The sequence below is a fragment of the Drosophila nasuta genome, chromosome 2L (genome assembly GCF_023558535.2).
Source record: "Drosophila nasuta strain 15112-1781.00 chromosome 2L, ASM2355853v1, whole genome shotgun sequence".
NCBI classification, from domain to species: domain Eukaryota; kingdom Metazoa; phylum Arthropoda; class Insecta; order Diptera; family Drosophilidae; genus Drosophila; species Drosophila nasuta.
Window position 1 is genome coordinate 10,177,191 of NC_083455.1, and position 18,137 is coordinate 10,195,327.

Consider the following 18,137-nt stretch of genomic DNA (forward strand, 5'->3'; position numbering starts at 1 on the left):
TACTAAAAGTAATCTAGCCGAGTATATTTGTGAATTTTAACAATCCTCAACCAATAAGCTAGTTCACGCTTAAACTAAATCGCATCCCTTATTGAAATTGATGCTTATTAAAATAGTCTTCAACAATTCAAATAATTGTACACAATATAAATTAAGAAGTTTATTGTAAAAAATAACAATAGTTTATTTTAATTAATTAATCAATGCTAGCCGGTTATATCAATTATGTTGTTAAATCAATGGAAATTATTTGATTGATGTCTTTTTTCTCAGTACTCGTTGGATGGGCGGCACACCAGTCCGAAACGGCCACCACTTTCTTGGGCAAATTGCAATTCTCCTGGTTTTGGGATTGCGCAAATGTGTTTGATGTTTGATTAATTTTATCCGAACCATTTTGTTTCGGTTCAAGACTAAATCTGTTCAATACAGAATTAGTCTTATAATTTGAGAATATGTAGACCGATTGTTGCAGCGGTTTCAGCGAGTTGTCATCTATTGTTTGCGCATAACTGGATAGGGTTGCGCATTCAGCGTTTTCCACCAATTGATGATTATGATGTTGGCTGGCAGCGATATCTTTCTTATGCGACACAGAAATTATTGCATACGAATTGAGGATTTTGGGTGGTGCCATTTGATCGCATTGATCATCATCGTCCGAGGAACACAAGTCAATCGTATCGACAAGAACTTCGCTTGTTGGCGAAATTCGCCATTGGGAATTCAGTGAAGTATCGCGTGTTAATCTAATATTAAGTTTTGTGTTCGTTACAGTTCCAGGTAGTAATTGCTCACCAATGTTCTCGCCCAACTTTTTTAATCGAACCGAGATTGGACGGCACTGCTTGATCAGCGGCGAATTGAGAAACAAGAAGTTTTGCGTAGTATCTCGCCGTTGCTGAAACTGTCGACGAGGAAATGCATAAATGTGCGCGCTATTCTCATGCAATTTCTTGAATGTAATGTGCACATTACTTGGCGTTGGCTTCTTCTCAAATGGTTTCCCATACTTGCAGTTATTCTTATTATTTACAACTAACGGCGTGTAGCAAAAACGATCCAAACGCTCTTGCCGCTCAGACACATACTCTAGCGATATTGTCTGTTTCATTGTCTTCAGTAATTTTTGTCCAGCTGGAGACGATATTGGGATAAATGCACATCGATTGAGGGAAGGCACAGCTCGATTCCTTCGTGCTGATATGCGTTTATTTTTACTTGTTGTAACCACAACCATTTCTTCATTGCATGAGCTTGCTCCTCCTCCTTGTTTTTGTTTTACAAAATTATGATCGGATTCTTTTGATTGAAGAGCAAAATTAAGCAGAAATGCATTCCTTAATTCTGTATTCTCATTTTTACTTTCAAGTTTTCTTTCTGGTTCCGGAGAGTCACATAATATGACATCGTCCTCTATATTACAGATTTTTTCATGTTCCTGCAAGAAAACACATGTTATTCAATTTGCATTAATTATGGTCACTCGATAATCGATCATTTTTCACGAGTAAAATAAAATTATAATGATTGATGATAAAGTAATAAACAATTAAAGGCTAACTGGCATGCTACGGTATTCACTTTTGGTTTTCGTTTCCGTTTTGGGACCAAAACCGAGATTTTCGTTTTTAGGTGCTCCGGTTTTCACAAGTTTTTGGTCATCGTTTCGGAACGTTTCATTATTTACTGCTGAAACAGCTGACTTGTGCTTTGGTCAAAAGTAAACAACGCGAAAAAATGTATTTTGTATGTCCAATTTCCTGCGTGGAAAGAACTCACATAAGGATATTTTTATCGTGCATAGTTGATTTATGCTTCCCCTGAATGAAATATATTTGCGTTTTGTGTTTTTTGATAAGAAAGATTTGAAACTTTCTTTACAAAAAAAAAACAGTTGAACGGCAATCAGCTATTTCCTACAAAAAAGGGCATGCCACTTTTTTAATGGATGTCATTGCGGTGATTTCAATCATTTTTTTATACAATTTTAGCACATAAGTAATTAAATTAAATAAATTAATTTTTAAAAAAACAAATTTTACCCAACTTCACCAAATTTCATCCGTTTGAATATACAAGTAATTTTAACTCGCTTTTTCATTCCATCAAAAGTATGGCAGCTTAGGCGATAACTCATGGTGTGTGACTTATCGGTCGCTCACCAAAACGAAAATTGTTGTTGCCGACGACAAAATTTTATTTCCAAATTTGAGGTGGGGTCAGAAATTAGTCGTTTTACAAATAATTACAAGCCTAATTGATCTTTTAGCGGTCTTAAAAGAAAGACAATAAACCAATGAGTCGACTACTTTTTTTTCCTTTTGCAAATTAGATCCCATTTAATATAGAAAAAGGCATTTACTTTTCATTTCGGCAAGACAAATTTTCTCGTTTGGCAATTCGAAAGAATCTTGTGAAAGTGAAAACGGGAGCACCAATTTTTTCGTTTTCGTTTTCAAAACGAATGCTCCGGTATTCACTATTGGGGAGCATGCCTGAATAAGATGATATTTTTAAATCTTGCATATATGCATGAACTTCAATAATTATTAAATTAATATTCATCTTACCAGAATAGCTTCCTTGGAGTATAGTTCAGCATCACAGTTATCGCATAGATAAATATCGAACGGAGCCGGTTCGACCATCATGTATTGTGTGTTGTCATCATGAGTATCGTTTTTACTTTTATGGAGTAATAAGCATTTTCTACCCTTTAGCATTCGATCATAAGACTGGATGGAAATAAAAACGAATTCAATAAATCTGAAAATATAATTTGTTATATATTTGCCTTACCATGTTTTCATTGCGAAACGTTACGAGCAGTTTATTATTGCGTCTATCATAAAGCGATGTAGTTGAGTTGTAGTTGTTAATGAACCTCAAGCTGGCATGCTCGTACGCAGCCAAATCATTACAGAAACGTAATAAAAAGAGGCTTTTGTGAAACTGATAACAAATCACAACAATTTCCTTCATTTTTTCTATCCAATTCTGCGAATAATATTATTTATTATGAAAAACTTTAAAGATAACAATTAAAAACTTACCCCGTAAAAGTTTTTCGGCTTTTTGAGTGGTATTCCAAACGGCGCATTTTCTGGCCACCATTCCGGCTCGCTGCAGTCTATTTTCTTCGGTAAATTAATATGTCCCAAAGAGCATTGAACCATAAATGGTATGAAATTTTCCAACTGAGACTCGGTGATCTTGTCTAAGGAAGTTGGATACCCATTTGCAAACAAAAGAGGTAGGTTCGATATCATATTTTGTTGCGATTTGTCCGTGTCGTCCATTGCAACTGAAAAGGAAAAGGGAGTTTTTGTTATTGTTCAATTATTTATTATTTTGCATCTTGCAAAAGCAAAAATTTGGGAGGATGTGATCTCTTTGTTTATCTATGCTGATGAAAGATGATGACCAACATATGGTCCTCATAAAACGGAATTATCCAATTTTCGTGAGTTAAATTTTAACTTTATGACCAGGTAAAAGAGCAGCAAGGGAAAGCCTTCATCGCGGATAAGAAAAAGTCTTAAAGAATCTGCAGAACAATCCTTTTTTAATCCTGTAGTTTAATATTGTGTTAAATTTAAGAAAAGTTGCGTCAATTTTCCGCCCTATTGTTATCGATGTGTTCCAATTCCCATCGTTTCTACATATCAAACACAGGTTTCTATGGACCCTACACTAAAACAAAATATAGCGTATCTTAAACTGAATCAATAAATACTGATTCATCGATGAGGTTGAAAAAAACCACTAAGTGCCTACTTTTCTAAATATGTTTTGCAGAAAAAAATTCCCTGACATTATTAAATGTATAGTATAAATTATAATGTTTAATATTATTTGTATAACGATCTCGTCTCCATTCTCTACCATACTACACTTACCCAACTTTAAATCAAACATGATATTTGCAAAAAACTGAAGTTATAAAAGTAAGTCTTCCGAAAATGTACCGTGCACGATCAAACGTCTGAGCAGACTGTGTGTCACCTTCGCGTTCGCGAAGATGTTTTTATATTGTCCTACCTACCACACCAATTTTCGTAAGATGGTGGCTAATCCTATATTCTGTTCGGGTGGCTGCGGTGTCAAGTACCCGAACCGCAAAATAAGCGAAAACAACTCAGAGGTAAATATACGAAGGTTTGCATTTGTCAAATATGGTATGCATATTAAAGTTATCATAAAAGCGGCAGTAAATGTAATAAAAAGATTGCAAGTAGAAAAAGGATTCTTCGATCGGCTTCAGTTACAACTTAACAGAACGTAACCTCGACATCTTAATAATTTTCTGTTCCACACTACATACAGTTAGGAAATCTATGGTCTGATTCAGTCAAAGCTCAAACGAAACACATTCAGAGCAATGGTTAGAGTTTAAACAGATGACGAGAGGGTGCGAATAGTCACATTTCACTCTTTGTTCTCTCTCTCTCAGCTACATACTGGAACTATTTTTTCGGTTCCGCTTTGCTAGTGTATTTCGCTGAAAATTGAAAATGGCGTTTTGGGTATGTATAACATGAACATGTGTTACGTGTCTGTGAAGGATCGTTGTGCTTTATCTTTAATTGCTTTCATTTGTATCGCTCAGGAACTCATGCTCGTCCTTTAATTTAAATCTTTAGGACCGCAATTACCCAATCATAAACAGTGATTACAAGTGAGCTTGAATTTCCTTGATTTTTTTTCGCTGGAGTTGCAGAAGATTATGGATAAAACATTTCTTTGTCCTAGCTCTTACGTATAAGCCAAGTCGATCAGAGAGTGATTTAACCCAGCTTATGCAAACCATTTATTTGATTGATTATCCATTGATCCGCTTCTGAACATAAACAAGTAAGAAAGTTACAGACGAGTGAGATACCCGCTACCCATTTTGAATAAAAGTAAAATATTTCGGTATTTTTCGGCGTTTTTGCCCATACAAAAGTATTTCTTTTATAACTTCCACAATCTGATCGCAATCAAATTTTCAGAAATCATAAATACTATAGTTATTATTGTATACACCAAAATTCGCAGCTGTAGCTTGAAAATTACGCTTGTTATTCGATTTAATTGATTTGCGGGGGCAGAAGTGGGCGTGGCAAAATTTTGAAACAAACTTGATCTGCGTGCAAAAATAACAAATGCTGTCGAAAAAATTATAGCCCTATCTCTTATAGTCTCTACCCAATGGGTTGCGGGTATGAAAAGGAGGTTACATCAGTGGGCGCGCACTTTCTCTTAGTGCTCCTATTGCTTAGACGCCATAAATTCTGGGTTTTAAAACTCGTCTCTCATCTCTCTCTCCGGTAGCGAGTTTTGAGACTTTTATTGTTCTTCAAAAAAGTCCGAAGTTCTTATATCCTTTTACCTGAGACTCACGTTTGGGTAGGTAGCCTAAAATAGACTATTTTCAAAAGTGAACGGGTCTAGGTAGAAATTCATCAGCAGCGACTATGTACACACATTTACAAAATTTATTTAAGTTATTTCTTTAAGTTCGCTGCACCAACTTTAATTTGCGTGCCCACTTAATCGTAAATCCCTCGAAAATCGACAATTCAAATAAAATTTACTCTATACGCCAGGGGCTCTTAAAAATTATGCTTATACAGTGGGAAGTTGTCAGTTACGTAACTTACTATATATACTCTGTTTTCTCATTCAAGACACGACATCGAGTCGTGCTATATTCCCAAATATAAATATGTATGTATATGCGAAAGTTCCGCGATCTTGAAATAATGTTGATTACCTTTTATCACTCCGCAAAATCTTTTTAACGATCGAATAAATAGAAAATACATTTAGTGTATTTGAGCGGCGGGAAGCTCAGCATAGAGAACGAGGGAAGAAGCAGCGCAGACGCTAACGCGCACACTGTACAATGCTCACAGGCAGCATTGCTATAGTGTGCGTTTTGCTTGCATGTATTAATGTGAGTTGGTAGGGGTATAATTGTTCTGGGGGAAAGTTGGTCACTTCGCGCACCTTTCACGCGCAACTTCTATTTTAAGGGGTACGCGAATAGTTTAGCTGAGGCTCTTCAGGTGCGACTTTAATGATGAGATGCGATCTTTTGATGAAGTCGATTAATACATGCATGCTATCGATCAATTTGAGGAAAGGACATTTCGATTTATTAATTTCCTTAGGAAATTTAAGGAAACCTCATAGAATACGAGAAATTTTGCAACAAAATTGTTATATAAAAGGATGTACATATGTATGTATATGTGTGAGAGCGAAAAGGAACCATTTTCCCTGAGCAGATTTCTATATTGATATCACTACATTTAAGAGACAAGAACACACTATTGGAAAGTTGCCTTGGAAAGGTGATGGGAACGAGAGCTTTCCAAGCACACTGCCACAAATCCCAAGCGAACTTTCAAAGAAAATGTTAATATTTTACTGTCCATTAGAATTGTTGTTTTTTTTTTGTGGGAAGGAAGATAACAAATGCGATTACTCTCCAAAATCCGCATGTTGCTTGAAGAATATATACATAAATACATACAGAAGTAAATATGTGGTCAAAATAAAATACATAGTATACATTAGAATATGCTGTTGTATATTTTTATATATGTACATATATATATAGGGGTACATTAACATGAAGTTGTTGCCCATTTTTACTTGATAATCAAATCGAATATTTTATGCTTAGGCATGGGAACGTTGTGCCCAGCACACACATACTTATACACACAAGAATTAATTTGTCCATATACATAAATTGAGATTACATTAATGCTATACGTACACATATATGTTTTTAATCACGTATTTAGAACTTTATGACAGCACTGAGCAAATTGTGGATTGAATGTTTTAATTTAGTGGTGGCAGCTTTTTATCAAATTATATTTAGTTTATCCAGACACAATTGTGCCAGCATATATACATACATATGCATGTATTCACACATTATTTAGTTTCTCATTTGCAAACACAGTCAACGTTGTCATATATGACAAATCGTTTAAAAAAACGTATTTAAAAGCGTAATTGAATGTCGCTTCTGGTTTAAAAATTACAAAACTAATTACATGTTTTACACCATCAATATGAGTTGTTTTTCTTAATATTTTTTTTACCTCAAATCGTTCTGCAATCGGAACTGTGAAATCAGAACAGAAAATAATTCGATGGTGGTCAGTCACTGCAGTGGGTATCGATAATCGCGGAAAAAACATATGATAAATCGCATAGACTGTAAGATTATTTATCCTACTCAAATTGCACAATTATTATTAATTATATTTATTAAACATGTGCGTAGTTTGATAAATTGGTATTTCTTAAAATTTATTAAAATTCTTTTCGATTGCCTTTATTTCATTTCGATTACATTTGTGTAGTCTTATCGAGTTTGTTTTAATATCGAACTTTTACGTTTCTTTCCGTAGGCTTCCAATATTGACGCTATTTAATCGATTTAAATTGTTGGTGGCCAGAGTACAAAAATAAAGATTGTTTTTGTAGTTAGATAGTTTATATAAACAGACTGGAAAGATGAATGTGCTACGAACTATTCGAAACAATTGGAAAAAAAGTGTATTCTTCTCAGGACTTTTAGGATATGGCATATCCACATTAAAGACAAACATCGAGTATGCAATAGATAGTATAAGTATAAAAATTCACCCATGTGTTTGTTTATTAACACCAACTATTTTGCAGAATTAAACAATATATGAATGAATTCTCCAATGATGTTATGCATGTTGGGCAAAATACGCAAGGAACCCCACAAAATGTTCTGGTTGTGATGAATCCTATTGCCAACAATAAAAAGGCCGAAAATTTGGTAAATAGCATTATTGCTTATAATTACTTTTTCATTCATCATTTTTGGTTTTTAGTTTAAAAAGTATTGTGAACCCATACTGCATTTAGCTGGCTATTCGGTTGAAGTACTGCGCACCAATTATATAGGCCATGCCAAGGCCTATGTAGAGGAGCTAAATAAGTTGCCCGATGTGATTGTTGTTGCCGGTGGCGATGGCACAAAATCTGAGGTTATAACCGGTCTCTTGCGTCGTCAGGGCAGCTCCTGTCCCATTTCATTTATTCCTCTGGGTCGCGACAAACAGCCGAAGTCGTCATTCTTCAGCTTGAGCAAACAGCATGAGCTAGACTATGTGATACAATTGTGTAATTCCTTGGTGCCACTGTTGAAGAATCAGTCCAAATACGAGAGCGTTATTCAATATGATGTTCTTAACGATGCTGCTAGTGAGGAAGGTGCTGCCCAATTGAAACCCATTTTTGGACAAAATGGTTTCTCGTGGGGTCTGCTGAAAGAGCTAGACAACAAGAAGGATAAATATTGGTATCTGGGACCCCTTAAGCACCATATTGCTGCATTTCTCAGATCATTTTCCGGCAACGTCGATTGGCAATTGGATACAGATTATGTCTACACACCTCCATGCAGTGGCTGCAGCAATTGTCGTGTGCAAAGGGACAAAACGCCGCCCAATAAAGGTTTCTTTACAAAGAAACTTGTGTCCCCTCAAAATGGAAAGGTGGATGCATCGTATAAACTAGTGGTGAATGAGAAGTGCTCTTCAAATCAGGAGGGATCTATTACATCGAACCAAATTAATATTTCGCTCAATCAGAATAGCGAAAACTTTGACGAGCTGGAAAGCAAATTTATTAATTCGTTACAACCAGGATGGGAATTCATCAAGAATATTCCCAACATTACGAATAAGACAATAGAGCCTAATTTTATTGTTAAGAGCAGAACGATCAAGCTTTATCCATCGGCGAATACACCAAATATATTCTATTCTATTGACGGCGAGGAATACGAACCACGACCCATCAAAGTGTCCATTGTCCCCAATGCAATTAAAGTGTTTTGTTGAAATTTTCTAGTAATGATTGTATAATTATTAATTGGAGGGACATACACGCATAAATAGCTAATATAACATCACACATTCACAGCAAAAATTGACGGCGATCTCCTCCCAGATCCACAATTGGGTATAATCGTTGATGAACTCATCCGAAGTGATCAAAATTAATTTATCACTCACGTGAATACATGATCCCGGCTTTCGACGCAGCACTTTGATGGTAAATGATTTAGGTTTGCACTTGAAATGACCGTACCAACATTTTTTTGCAATACATTCGATCGATCGAATATAGCGCGGAAAATAATTTAAACCCAAATCAATCCAGTTGATGATTGAAGAGCATTCCCAAGGCCGAGTTTTAAACATTTCATGTTTTCCGGGCCCGCCTCCCTCGAATACATTTCTTACGTTTATGGTTTTCCTCTTCAATGAGTCTTCTTCCTTTTTTTCGTGATAAGTGAAATGATTTGTCTCCCAGGCTGGAAAGCTGCCCAATGAAAGCACGTCATCATCCGCATAGAATGGTACATCAATCGATGACCTCTTCGCTCCGATTTTAGTGGGGTCTTCTTTGGGGCCATTTCGACCCGAAGGAGGTTCAATGCTCATATACCGTGGGTTATACGCTTGTCCCAGAATCATGCTCAGCGACTTTGGTGACAGTTCCGCACAATAATCCTCCAGTGCAGCACTACACAGGATTCCAGCTGTGCAGCAAAGCTCGCAAATCCAAAACAAACTCAAGCTCCTATGGGATACCACAATACCCATTTTGTTGGAGTATATCAGGCTACATCTGTGTATAGAAACATTCTCTTTCAACGCTTTTTAGTTTTCGTTTAGTTAATCTGATTCTTACATATTTAAAATAATAAAATCGAGCGCAACAATTAAAACTTGATTTAGATATGGGAAATTCTCCAAAGGTAAGTTCTATTGTGAACTTAGTATGCAGGTCAAGCTGAGCTTGCAAGTTGAAAAAAAAAATTTTTCATCTACAGCTCAAGAAAAATCTTTTGAATTCTTAAAAATAAAATTTAATATGATTATTTTTAATGAATAATTTAAGTAAATTCTTCGCATTTAAATTAAAAACTTGTTTCAAATACACTGCGATATATGCAAGAAATTTGAAATTATTATGCTAATTCACTTCATGTCTTTTGTTAATATATTTATTTATTTTTTAGCTACTGTTATTAAAAACCAACTACAAAATTAATTTTTATTTTCTTAAGTTTTATTTTTAAACATGATAAGTACAATAAATGCACTATCGTTAATCAGTGAATATATCGATACAATTTCAAAATGGCTCGTGCAATATGTGCTGTGAACTTCTCGAGTTGCCCATCACTAACACATTTGGATTGTCATCATTCAATATTCAGCATTCAACAACTTGGCCTGACCGACAATTTTTAAATAGAAAATGGCAAGTACACATTATTAAGTTGCAGTAGTAACAATGAAAAATTAACTATATTATAATTGCAGTTTCGCAATCAGTACGACAGCGATGTCACAGTGTGGAGCCCCCAAGGGCGCCTCCATCAAGTAGAGTACGCAATGGCGGCTGTAAAACTCGGTACCGCAACTGTTGGCCTCAAAAATCGTGACTACGCCGTTCTTGTTGCTCTCTGCAAGCCGGCTTCAGAGCTCTCCGCTTCGCAGCGTAAAATCATTCCCATTGATGATCATCTGGGCATCTCTATAGCTGGCATTACGGCCGATGCACGAGTTCTCAGCAAGTATTTGCGCTCGGAGTGCTTAAGTTATAAGCATTCGTATGGCTCGACATATCCAGTGTCGCGCTTGATAACCAATTTGGGCAACAAAATGCAGACAACAACGCAACGTTATGATCGTCGTCCCTACGGAGTGGGTTTGCTCATCGCTGGTTACGATGAGAAGGGTCCTCATATCTATAAGGTGGAACCATCCGCAAATTTCTTCAATTGCAAGGCAATGACCATTGGCTCGAGATCTCAAAGCGCTCGCACCTATTTGGAACGTCATTTGTCCACATTCAATGCCAGCTCTAAGGATGACATTATTTGCCATGGCATTCACGCTATTCGCAGCTCATTGCCCAACGATGAACTCGTCTCCAAAGACGATGGCGGATCTCAATTGGTATTATTCAGTATTATTTATTATTGTTAACATTGTTAACTGATTTACCATATAACAGAACATTACTGTGGCAATTGTTGGCAAGGATCAGCCGTTCAAAATCTTATCCGATGAAGAAAATCTGCACTATTTGGAAATGGCCAAAAAGCGCGGCGGCTCAATAATCGTCTCAAAGGACGACGACGACGATGACAAGCCATCGCCAGGAGATAGCGAGGAACCAGCACCTTCGACTGCTCGTGATCCACAAGTTGCTGTGGCCACCATGGAAAATCCTTAATTGTAACACATACTATCCGATGTTTAATATTTAATAGTCATCTAATAAAGGTGTATGAAATATTATTCTTACTTTTATAATTAAAATGAAAACACGACATATATAATATTGTGGGTAACTATTTGTTTTTATTTTACAAACATAAAATTTAACTTTGTCCCAAATGATGATTACCATTTAATTGTACCATTCTACATAATGTTGGTATTGTACAATAAAGAAAAGTACGAACTTGCAAACGTACATATGCGTGTACTAACTAGTGTGGAGTTGCCAACGTATTTTAAATGTACCATTTTTGTTAATAGTGTGGGAAGCGTGTTTGGTGTTAATTTATAATGATGGATGAGTGCAAAACGATTTAAATTGTGTTTTTGGGTTACCTTTAATTGGTTTTATATTTGGAGCGGCCCTATTATGTTTCTTGTAAGGTATCTACTAAATTTATTATTATATACTTAAATTATTTTATACATAAACAAAAAAATTAAAAATAATGTTATCATAAATTATTGCTATGCTAATAAATAAAATTCAATACGAATTTTTGAATTCATTCAAAAGAAAATGAACTCGAAACGGATCAAAACATTACCCACCGTTTCCATCGATTATTTATATGTGGGGGTTGGTTTCGCATATAAAATTATCGATAAACACTTAATGTAGTTTGGGGGGTTTGAGACGGATCAAGCATAAATTAAACAAACTTTTCTTAAAACAAAATACCACTGCTTACGACAGTTTTCTATATTGATTAATATTCCAATCAGTGACCATTTAACAGTTGGCAACTTTGTTAATAAATCAAAAATAATAAAAGTTGTATGCAACTTTTACGCATAATTTGAATTATTCAAATTAGATATTTAAAGAGGAAATGAAAGAAAATCACAAATAAAGCGAGACTTCCGTGTTTAACAATGTTCTATGATTAGTGAAAACTCACTGCTAAGCAAGTAATTAAGTTGCGATCTTATGCTAAGTTGTATGAACTAAAAGTGCATGTGTGAATACTCCATAATAAATCAGCTATTGATTGATTGCTCCACATTTATCGAAATGGCAAGAAAAGCTTATACGACGAGTAGTTTACGACGAACATCCATTGAATGTACTTACATAGACAAATTGAAACGAGCGAAGCGAGTGGTGAAATAACTCACAAATAAATTCAAAACAATTTGAATAACTACAAAAGAACATTGCCTACGTATGCGTATGTGTGTGCCAATGAATGGATATAACTATAATAAAAAGGTATAACTACACGGAGTTGTAATCTGCTAAACCATTTTGACAACAGTCTCTGAGTAAATAAAACAACACGGCAGAAGTGAGTACGTGTGTGTGTTTTTGTTCAATCAAAACATATAGTATGTACATTCACACATACATACATACGTACATGTATATAAATAGTCACATGTGTTTTTACAAATGCTTCTGGTCTAACTGACTTTGGTGATTTGTCACATTTAATAATGCTGTGATTGCGTGTACATATTTATAATTGATTATTAACATATTAATATAATTTATTTATATATATGTATGTTATTAGGAGCAAATTTATGTGCAGTGAAATAAATAGCCTATTTCAATTCCAAATCATTTCATGAAACGATAAAATCTTTGATGAGTCCTTTCGATAAACATGCAAATTCGATTTATTGATACGAAATTTAGCACTAGATGCACTAAGTGACGTGTAATCAACACAATCATGCATTTATTGGAATAAAACCTTACCACAAGCTAACTGGTGAACTAATTGTTGTGCTCCAGGTTATGGAGCTAATTGTTTATCCGATAAGTCTCAACCGCAGTTTATTATTAACTTCCTTGAAGGATGTGTGAATGTTAATTTTCCTTTTAAGTTGGCAACGACAAAATATATGTACATACGTATATTGATAATTTTGGGAACCCTCTAGTTGGGTTGCTTTCTTCTATATAAATCAAGCAAAGGCAAAATAAAAAGCAAATTTTTATATCGACTAACCTCCACACACAATATTGAAAATAATAGAAATGTCTGCAATTATTCGGTTTATTACTTTCAGCTTATATTCAGATGGCTTGCAATATTTTAGATTAATAGGAAGATTGAAGCTTTAATAAATTTTATCTTATAAAATATTAATGTATAAAAACTTCATGCATTTAATTTCAATCCATTCTATTTATCTTTGCGATTTTAGAATTCCTTAACGACAAAATAATGTATTCTGCTCCCACTAAACAACCTCATCCGATTAAGAATCGGACAAGTTTTAGAGGTAAGATTTGTAGCAACCAACTTACATTCAATCGCAATTTGTAACATCGTTTTTTATTTTTCAATTTATATTATAGATAAAATTCCAGCGCGTTTGGTTTTGTATTTCCTATCATGGTCTGGGTTCCTGGTGTCCTTCATGATGCGCAATGACATGAACATTGCGCTGGTTGCAATGATTTCCAATAGCAATGCGACAGAATCGTTGAACAATGAGCATACTCCCAAGTTGAACTTGGTAATGCTGAACTTTTCGATCTCGTTCTTGAACTGTATTTAATCTAACATTGATGTTTCCTTTTAGGGTGGCGCAAGTGACGATCAAATATCTGGAATTAAGTCTTGGATCATAGGTTCATTCTTTTGGTGTTATGTGCTCTCCCAAGTCGTGGGGGGCATTGCTACTGAAGCTCTGGGAACGAAATCTGTATTTGGATGGTCACAACTTGCAACTGCGTTATGTAGTCTGCTAATGCCTTTGGCCGCCGAAGTGCATTATGCGGTCGTGATAGCTCTTCGTTCAATTCAGGGCTTTGCTTCTGGATTGACGTGGCCTGCCATGTACGCCATTGTTGGATACTGGATACCACTGGCGGAGCGTTCGCGTTTCATGTCAAGCTTTCAAGGATTCAGTATTGGAATAGGATTAACGTATCCGCTGTGCGGATTTATCATTACAAAGTTCGGATGGCCACCTGTGTTCTATACAACTGGTTTATTGGGTGTCAGTTGGTGCCTTCTATGGTATACATTGGCCTTCAACACGCCCAGGGAGCATCCTCGCATAACGAAGGAAGAACTCAACTATATTGAGTTGAATGTGGGCGAGGAAGTATTAAATTCAGTTACCATGAAAGTGCCATGGAGGCAAATCTTTTTGTCCCTACCGGTCTGGGCGATTGGAATAACAACCTTCGGTCGAATATTTGTGCATTACGTGTTCATAACGAGTGGACCCACATTTATGGATTCCATTCTCAAATTCAAGGTTTCGACTAATGGTATTGTGTCTGGACTGCCTTTCCTCGGATCCTACGTTTCCGCCGTGCTCTTTTGCTATATTGCTGACAAGCTGCTGTTGCACAAGATTATGACCTTAACCAATGTGAGAAAAGTATTTACGGCTCTCTCGCAAGTTGTTCCTGGACTGTTAATTGCTGCCCTTGGTTACATTGATAATATTGGAGTTCTTCTGACATTTTGGTTTATTGCTGTTATGTTGATCACAGCATCGTATGCAGGTGCAATGGCGAATATTATTGATCTCGCGCCGAATTATGGACACTCTGGAGCAGTCTTAGCATTCTGTCAAACAATTCATATGTCTGCATCATTCATCTCGCCTTTAACCGTTGGATACATAGTTACGGACGAAGTAAGTCTAATTAAACTCTATTTGAAATCAATATTTTCATAATTTTGTAATTATAATCTTCGCCCCTTTTAGAAATCAATCAGCCAGTGGCGCATTATATTTGTGATCTCAGGAATCATTGCTGTTGCGACTTATATTTTCTACCAATTTTTTGCCACCGCTGAAATACAGCCTTGGAATGCTTTGCGACCTATTAATAATCAGGAAGATGAGGAGGCAAAAATGGTACCGAGGGAAAAGGCTGAGAAGAAATACATTCCCAAATCGACATGAGCGCTGGAATCACATAACTATTTGTACTATATACGGTTCTTGCGTTCTTAATTATATTATGTTGTTAATGAATTTGACTAGTTAAAATTTGACAACTATTAACAAAAGGGTGTAGATACTGTTAACTAATGGGAACATTCTTTAACTCTTGTGATAGACATAGATATTTTCTTGTAAATACAAATATATAACAATGTTTTCCTATTTCTAGAACATTAAATATCAATATTGCATTTTTCAATATTTTTTGTTAGTGAATTTGCATGTAAATTTTTCCCTATTAATTTCATTACTACTGCTATTCTGGAATGGCATAAATTAAATAAAAATACGAAATCGGGAAATCTTAAAAATATTTGAAATGCCTCATTTAAATTAGATTTCCGTTAAAAAAATGAAAAAGTTAATAATTCACAACAGACAGAAAATTAATTCTTTAAAAGGATAATATATAAATATAAAGGAACGTCTATTTTCGATAACATAAATTTCATAGTCCAATTTGTTCTTTTATACAAACCGAGTCGATATTTATTATCGATAGTGCAATCGATAAGGGTCAGCTGTTTTGTATTATATGAACGTGTTTATGTCGTTGCTTATATTTGCGTAAGTACATTAAAAATTGTAAAAGCTGAATAAAATTTGGTCTAAAACGAAGCAATTGAATGTTAAAACTGTCAATATGAGATTGTGGATTTGTTAAACGTGTATTTTTATTAGAGAAGGGTGCAAACATAACAAGTGAGTGCGTGATTAAATTATGAAGGCCTAAAGTAATCAACAAATGCATTGTTATGTATTTATTTATTTACTGTTTGTGGCTAGATACTACATAGTAAATTTCAATTCACATATATACACATGCACATACAATTTTATGTGTAAGATATACATAATTAAACATTGTCAAAGTATTAGATTGATAGAATGACATACCAAGAGTTTTGCCGGTTTATAAGAGATCTAAACAGTTAAATTGCTGTTGGATAGGTGATGATTTTAAATATTGTATAAATTCACAAACATTAACTACATACATATCATAAGGACACAACACAGTTTTCATTAGTGTACCTTTTTAAATTGGTACGTTGCTGCAAGCAATTTTTTTGTAGAAATGTACCAGGTGTGTAAAAAGTATTTTGGTACAAAAGTGCCACCTTAAGTACCAATATACCAGTTTAGTCTTTAAAATATTAAACGCTTTTACGATTTCTACATTTCATACTATATTTTGTCGGATTACATATATCATTTCAATATTTTTACAGGTGAAGATGGCCATCGGCGAACTTATCTCAAGTTTATCGTCTAACCCATATTTTGGGGCTGGCTTCGGACTGTTCGGAGTAGGAGCCAGTGCAGCGATACTGAGGAAAGGTCTTCAGGGTGCTGTGGTGCTATTTCGACGGCATATGATGATCACTCTGGAAGTGCCCTGCAGAGACAAATCGTACCAATGGCTTTTAAAATGGATCACCATTAAGGGAGCGAGAAAGACACAACATTTGAGTGTGGAGACGACATTCTTGCAGAATGACAACGGAAAAATTCGAACCACTTACGACTTTATACCGAGCATTGGAAAACATTTATTTCAATACAAAAGAAATTGGATTCAAGTGGAGCGCACAAGGGAGCAACAAACGTTAGATTTACACATGGGAGTGCCATGGGAATCTGTGACGTTGACAGCGTTTGGCAATAACAAACAAATCTACTTTGATATCCTGGAGGAGGCAAGACAATTGGCCTTGCAGGCGACTGAGGGAAAAACACTTATGTACACGGCAATGGGCTCGGAATGGCGACCATTTGGACATCCCCGGCGACGTAGACCTGCCAGTTCAGTTGTCTTAGACGAGGGCATTTCGAGTAGAATCATTGCGGACTGTAAGGATTTCATTGGAAACTCCTTATGGTACACACAGCGAGGAATTCCATACCGCAGAGGCTATTTGTTATATGGTCCTCCGGGATGTGGCAAATCAAGTTTTATAACTGCCTTGGCAGGCGAATTGGAGTACGGCATTTGTTTACTAAACTTGTCGGAGCGTGGACTCACCGATGATAGGCTAAATCATCTAATGAACGTGGCCCCAGAACAAACTATAATCCTACTTGAAGATATTGATGCTGCATTTATTTCGAGAGAAGCGACTTTACAGCAGAAGTCTGCTTATGACGGCTTGAATCGCATCACATTCAGTGGCTTGTTGAACTGCCTCGATGGCGTTGCTTCCACAGAAGCTCGCATTGTTTTTATGACCACCAATTACCTCGATCGTTTAGATCCCGCCTTAATTAGACCTGGTCGCATCGATTTAAAGGAATACATTGGCTATTGTACTCAACATCAGCTCGAGCAAATGTTTAAAAAATTCTTCGGAGAGCAAGAAGTTGCCAAATCGACGGAGTTCGCTCAACGAATCGTTGCCACAGGTCGCACCGTGAGTCCAGCGCAAATTCAAGGGTTCTTCATGAGACACAAGTCTTCCCCTCCACAGCTAGTTGTGGACAGTTGTCATAGTATTTGGGAGAGCGATGAAAAAATAGCTATTAGTTACGTTAATTAAATTGTTAATTTTCCAAAATGTTGTGTACAAAATAAAATTGTAAATTGCAACTTTATATACTATATCGTTTAATATATTAATAGTGTCAATAAGGGAATTTATTTACTTCCTCAAATACTGTGATCTCAAGAAAAGAAACTTAACAAGAGCTATAGTCAGGGTGACAATTTAAAAATGTATTTATTTATATCTATAGCCAAAATAGATGCTTGCATTAAAGTATTTAACAAAATTGTTATAAAATGTAAACAAGTAAAATATTATTATTATTTATATTTAAAATATAAAATAAGTTAAAATAGAAAGTCTAGAAAACTACAGTATT

At 35.5% G+C, this 18,137-nt stretch overlaps 6 protein-coding genes across 10 annotated transcripts; 4 read left to right on the top strand and 2 right to left on the bottom strand.

The window, feature by feature from the left end:
* Positions 1-76: 76 nt before the first annotated feature.
* LOC132786618 (uncharacterized) lies at positions 77-7,186 on the bottom strand. Of its 2 annotated transcripts, none has more exons than XM_060793312.1 (5): positions 7,110-7,186; positions 3,057-3,307; positions 2,803-3,000; positions 2,574-2,738; positions 77-1,441 (listed from the first exon to the last, which is right to left on the bottom strand). In XM_060793312.1, the coding sequence occupies exons 2-5, from the start codon at positions 3,300-3,302 to the stop codon at positions 224-226; spliced, it is 1,827 nt and encodes a 608-aa protein (XP_060649295.1). In that variant the 5' UTR covers positions 3,303-3,307; positions 7,110-7,186; the 3' UTR covers positions 77-223. The 2 variants fall into 2 exon arrangements, with proteins under 2 accessions (XP_060649295.1, XP_060649214.1); XM_060793231.1 differs by lacking the exon at positions 7,110-7,186 and adding an exon at positions 6,776-6,929.
* LOC132787334 (acylglycerol kinase, mitochondrial) lies at positions 7,136-8,904 on the top strand. The gene is made up of 4 exons (XM_060794360.1): positions 7,136-7,227; positions 7,422-7,625; positions 7,696-7,822; positions 7,878-8,904. The coding sequence occupies exons 2-4, from the start codon at positions 7,528-7,530 to the stop codon at positions 8,889-8,891; spliced, it is 1,239 nt and encodes a 412-aa protein (XP_060650343.1). The 5' UTR covers positions 7,136-7,227; positions 7,422-7,527; the 3' UTR covers positions 8,892-8,904.
* LOC132787734 (protein trunk) lies at positions 8,893-9,847 on the bottom strand. The gene is made up of 2 exons (XM_060795051.1): positions 9,748-9,847; positions 8,893-9,684 (listed from the first exon to the last, which is right to left on the bottom strand). Exon 2 carries the CDS (start codon positions 9,657-9,659, stop codon positions 8,949-8,951), a length of 711 nt encoding a protein of 236 aa, XP_060651034.1. The 5' UTR covers positions 9,660-9,684; positions 9,748-9,847; the 3' UTR covers positions 8,893-8,948.
* Positions 9,848-10,175: 328 nt separating this feature from the next.
* Positions 10,176-11,422, top strand: LOC132787561 (proteasome subunit alpha type-1). Its single transcript, XM_060794725.1, has 3 exons — positions 10,176-10,323; positions 10,386-11,024; positions 11,083-11,422. Exons 1-3 carry the CDS (start codon positions 10,321-10,323, stop codon positions 11,302-11,304), a joined length of 864 nt encoding a protein of 287 aa, XP_060650708.1. The 5' UTR covers positions 10,176-10,320; the 3' UTR covers positions 11,305-11,422.
* Positions 11,423-12,273: 851 nt separating this feature from the next.
* Positions 12,274-15,459, top strand: LOC132786757 (vesicular glutamate transporter 1). Of its 3 annotated transcripts, none has more exons than XM_060793432.1 (5): positions 12,274-12,564; positions 13,509-13,586; positions 13,663-13,823; positions 13,890-14,960; positions 15,033-15,459. In XM_060793432.1, the coding sequence occupies exons 2-5, from the start codon at positions 13,529-13,531 to the stop codon at positions 15,231-15,233; spliced, it is 1,491 nt and encodes a 496-aa protein (XP_060649415.1). In that variant the 5' UTR covers positions 12,274-12,564; positions 13,509-13,528; the 3' UTR covers positions 15,234-15,459. The 3 variants fall into 3 exon arrangements, with proteins under 3 accessions (XP_060649415.1, XP_060649500.1, XP_060649579.1); XM_060793517.1 differs by lacking the exon at positions 12,274-12,564 and adding an exon at positions 12,572-12,640; XM_060793596.1 differs by lacking the exon at positions 12,274-12,564 and adding an exon at positions 13,048-13,069.
* Positions 15,460-15,767: 308 nt separating this feature from the next.
* Positions 15,768-17,867, top strand: LOC132787059 (mitochondrial chaperone BCS1). 2 transcript variants are annotated; one of them, XM_060794047.1, is made up of 2 exons: positions 15,768-15,842; positions 16,508-17,867. In XM_060794047.1, exon 2 carries the CDS (start codon positions 16,514-16,516, stop codon positions 17,810-17,812), a length of 1,299 nt encoding a protein of 432 aa, XP_060650030.1. In that variant the 5' UTR covers positions 15,768-15,842; positions 16,508-16,513; the 3' UTR covers positions 17,813-17,867. The 2 variants fall into 2 exon arrangements, with proteins under 2 accessions (XP_060650030.1, XP_060649957.1); XM_060793974.1 differs by having other exon boundaries at positions 15,821-15,977.
* The last annotated feature ends 270 nt before the right edge of the window (positions 17,868-18,137 follow it).

What these genes read in the sequence shown, in the direction of transcription:
- LOC132786618 (XM_060793231.1), bottom strand. An exon ending in CGTTTCGCAATGAAAACATG is followed by an intron (nt 2,739 to 2,802) that starts GTAAGGCAAATA and finishes ATTTCCATCCAG; the next exon opens with TCTTATGATCGAATGCTAAA. An exon ending in ACTCCAAGGAAGCTATTCTG is followed by an intron (nt 1,442 to 2,573) that starts GTAAGATGAATA and finishes GTTTTCTTGCAG; the next exon opens with GAACATGAAAAAATCTGTAA.
- LOC132787734 (XM_060795051.1), bottom strand. Translation starts at nt 9,659, where the DNA reads ATGGGTATTGTGGTATCCCATAGGAGCTTGAGTTTGTTTTGGATTTGC.
- LOC132787059 (XM_060794047.1), top strand. Translation starts at nt 16,514, where the DNA reads ATGGCCATCGGCGAACTTATCTCAAGTTTATCGTCTAACCCATATTTT.
- LOC132786757 (XM_060793432.1), top strand. Translation starts at nt 13,529, where the DNA reads ATGTATTCTGCTCCCACTAAACAACCTCATCCGATTAAGAATCGGACA. An exon ending in GAATCGGACAAGTTTTAGAG is followed by an intron (nt 13,587 to 13,662) that starts GTAAGATTTGTA and finishes TTTATATTATAG; the next exon opens with ATAAAATTCCAGCGCGTTTG. An exon ending in GATACATAGTTACGGACGAA is followed by an intron (nt 14,961 to 15,032) that starts GTAAGTCTAATT and finishes CGCCCCTTTTAG; the next exon opens with AAATCAATCAGCCAGTGGCG.
- LOC132787561 (XM_060794725.1), top strand. An exon ending in ACGATGGCGGATCTCAATTG is followed by an intron (nt 11,025 to 11,082) that starts GTATTATTCAGT and finishes ACCATATAACAG; the next exon opens with AACATTACTGTGGCAATTGT.
- LOC132787334 (XM_060794360.1), top strand. Translation starts at nt 7,528, where the DNA reads ATGAATGTGCTACGAACTATTCGAAACAATTGGAAAAAAAGTGTATTC. An exon ending in ACATTAAAGACAAACATCGA is followed by an intron (nt 7,626 to 7,695) that starts GTATGCAATAGA and finishes ACTATTTTGCAG; the next exon opens with AATTAAACAATATATGAATG. An exon ending in ATAAAAAGGCCGAAAATTTG is followed by an intron (nt 7,823 to 7,877) that starts GTAAATAGCATT and finishes TTTGGTTTTTAG; the next exon opens with TTTAAAAAGTATTGTGAACC.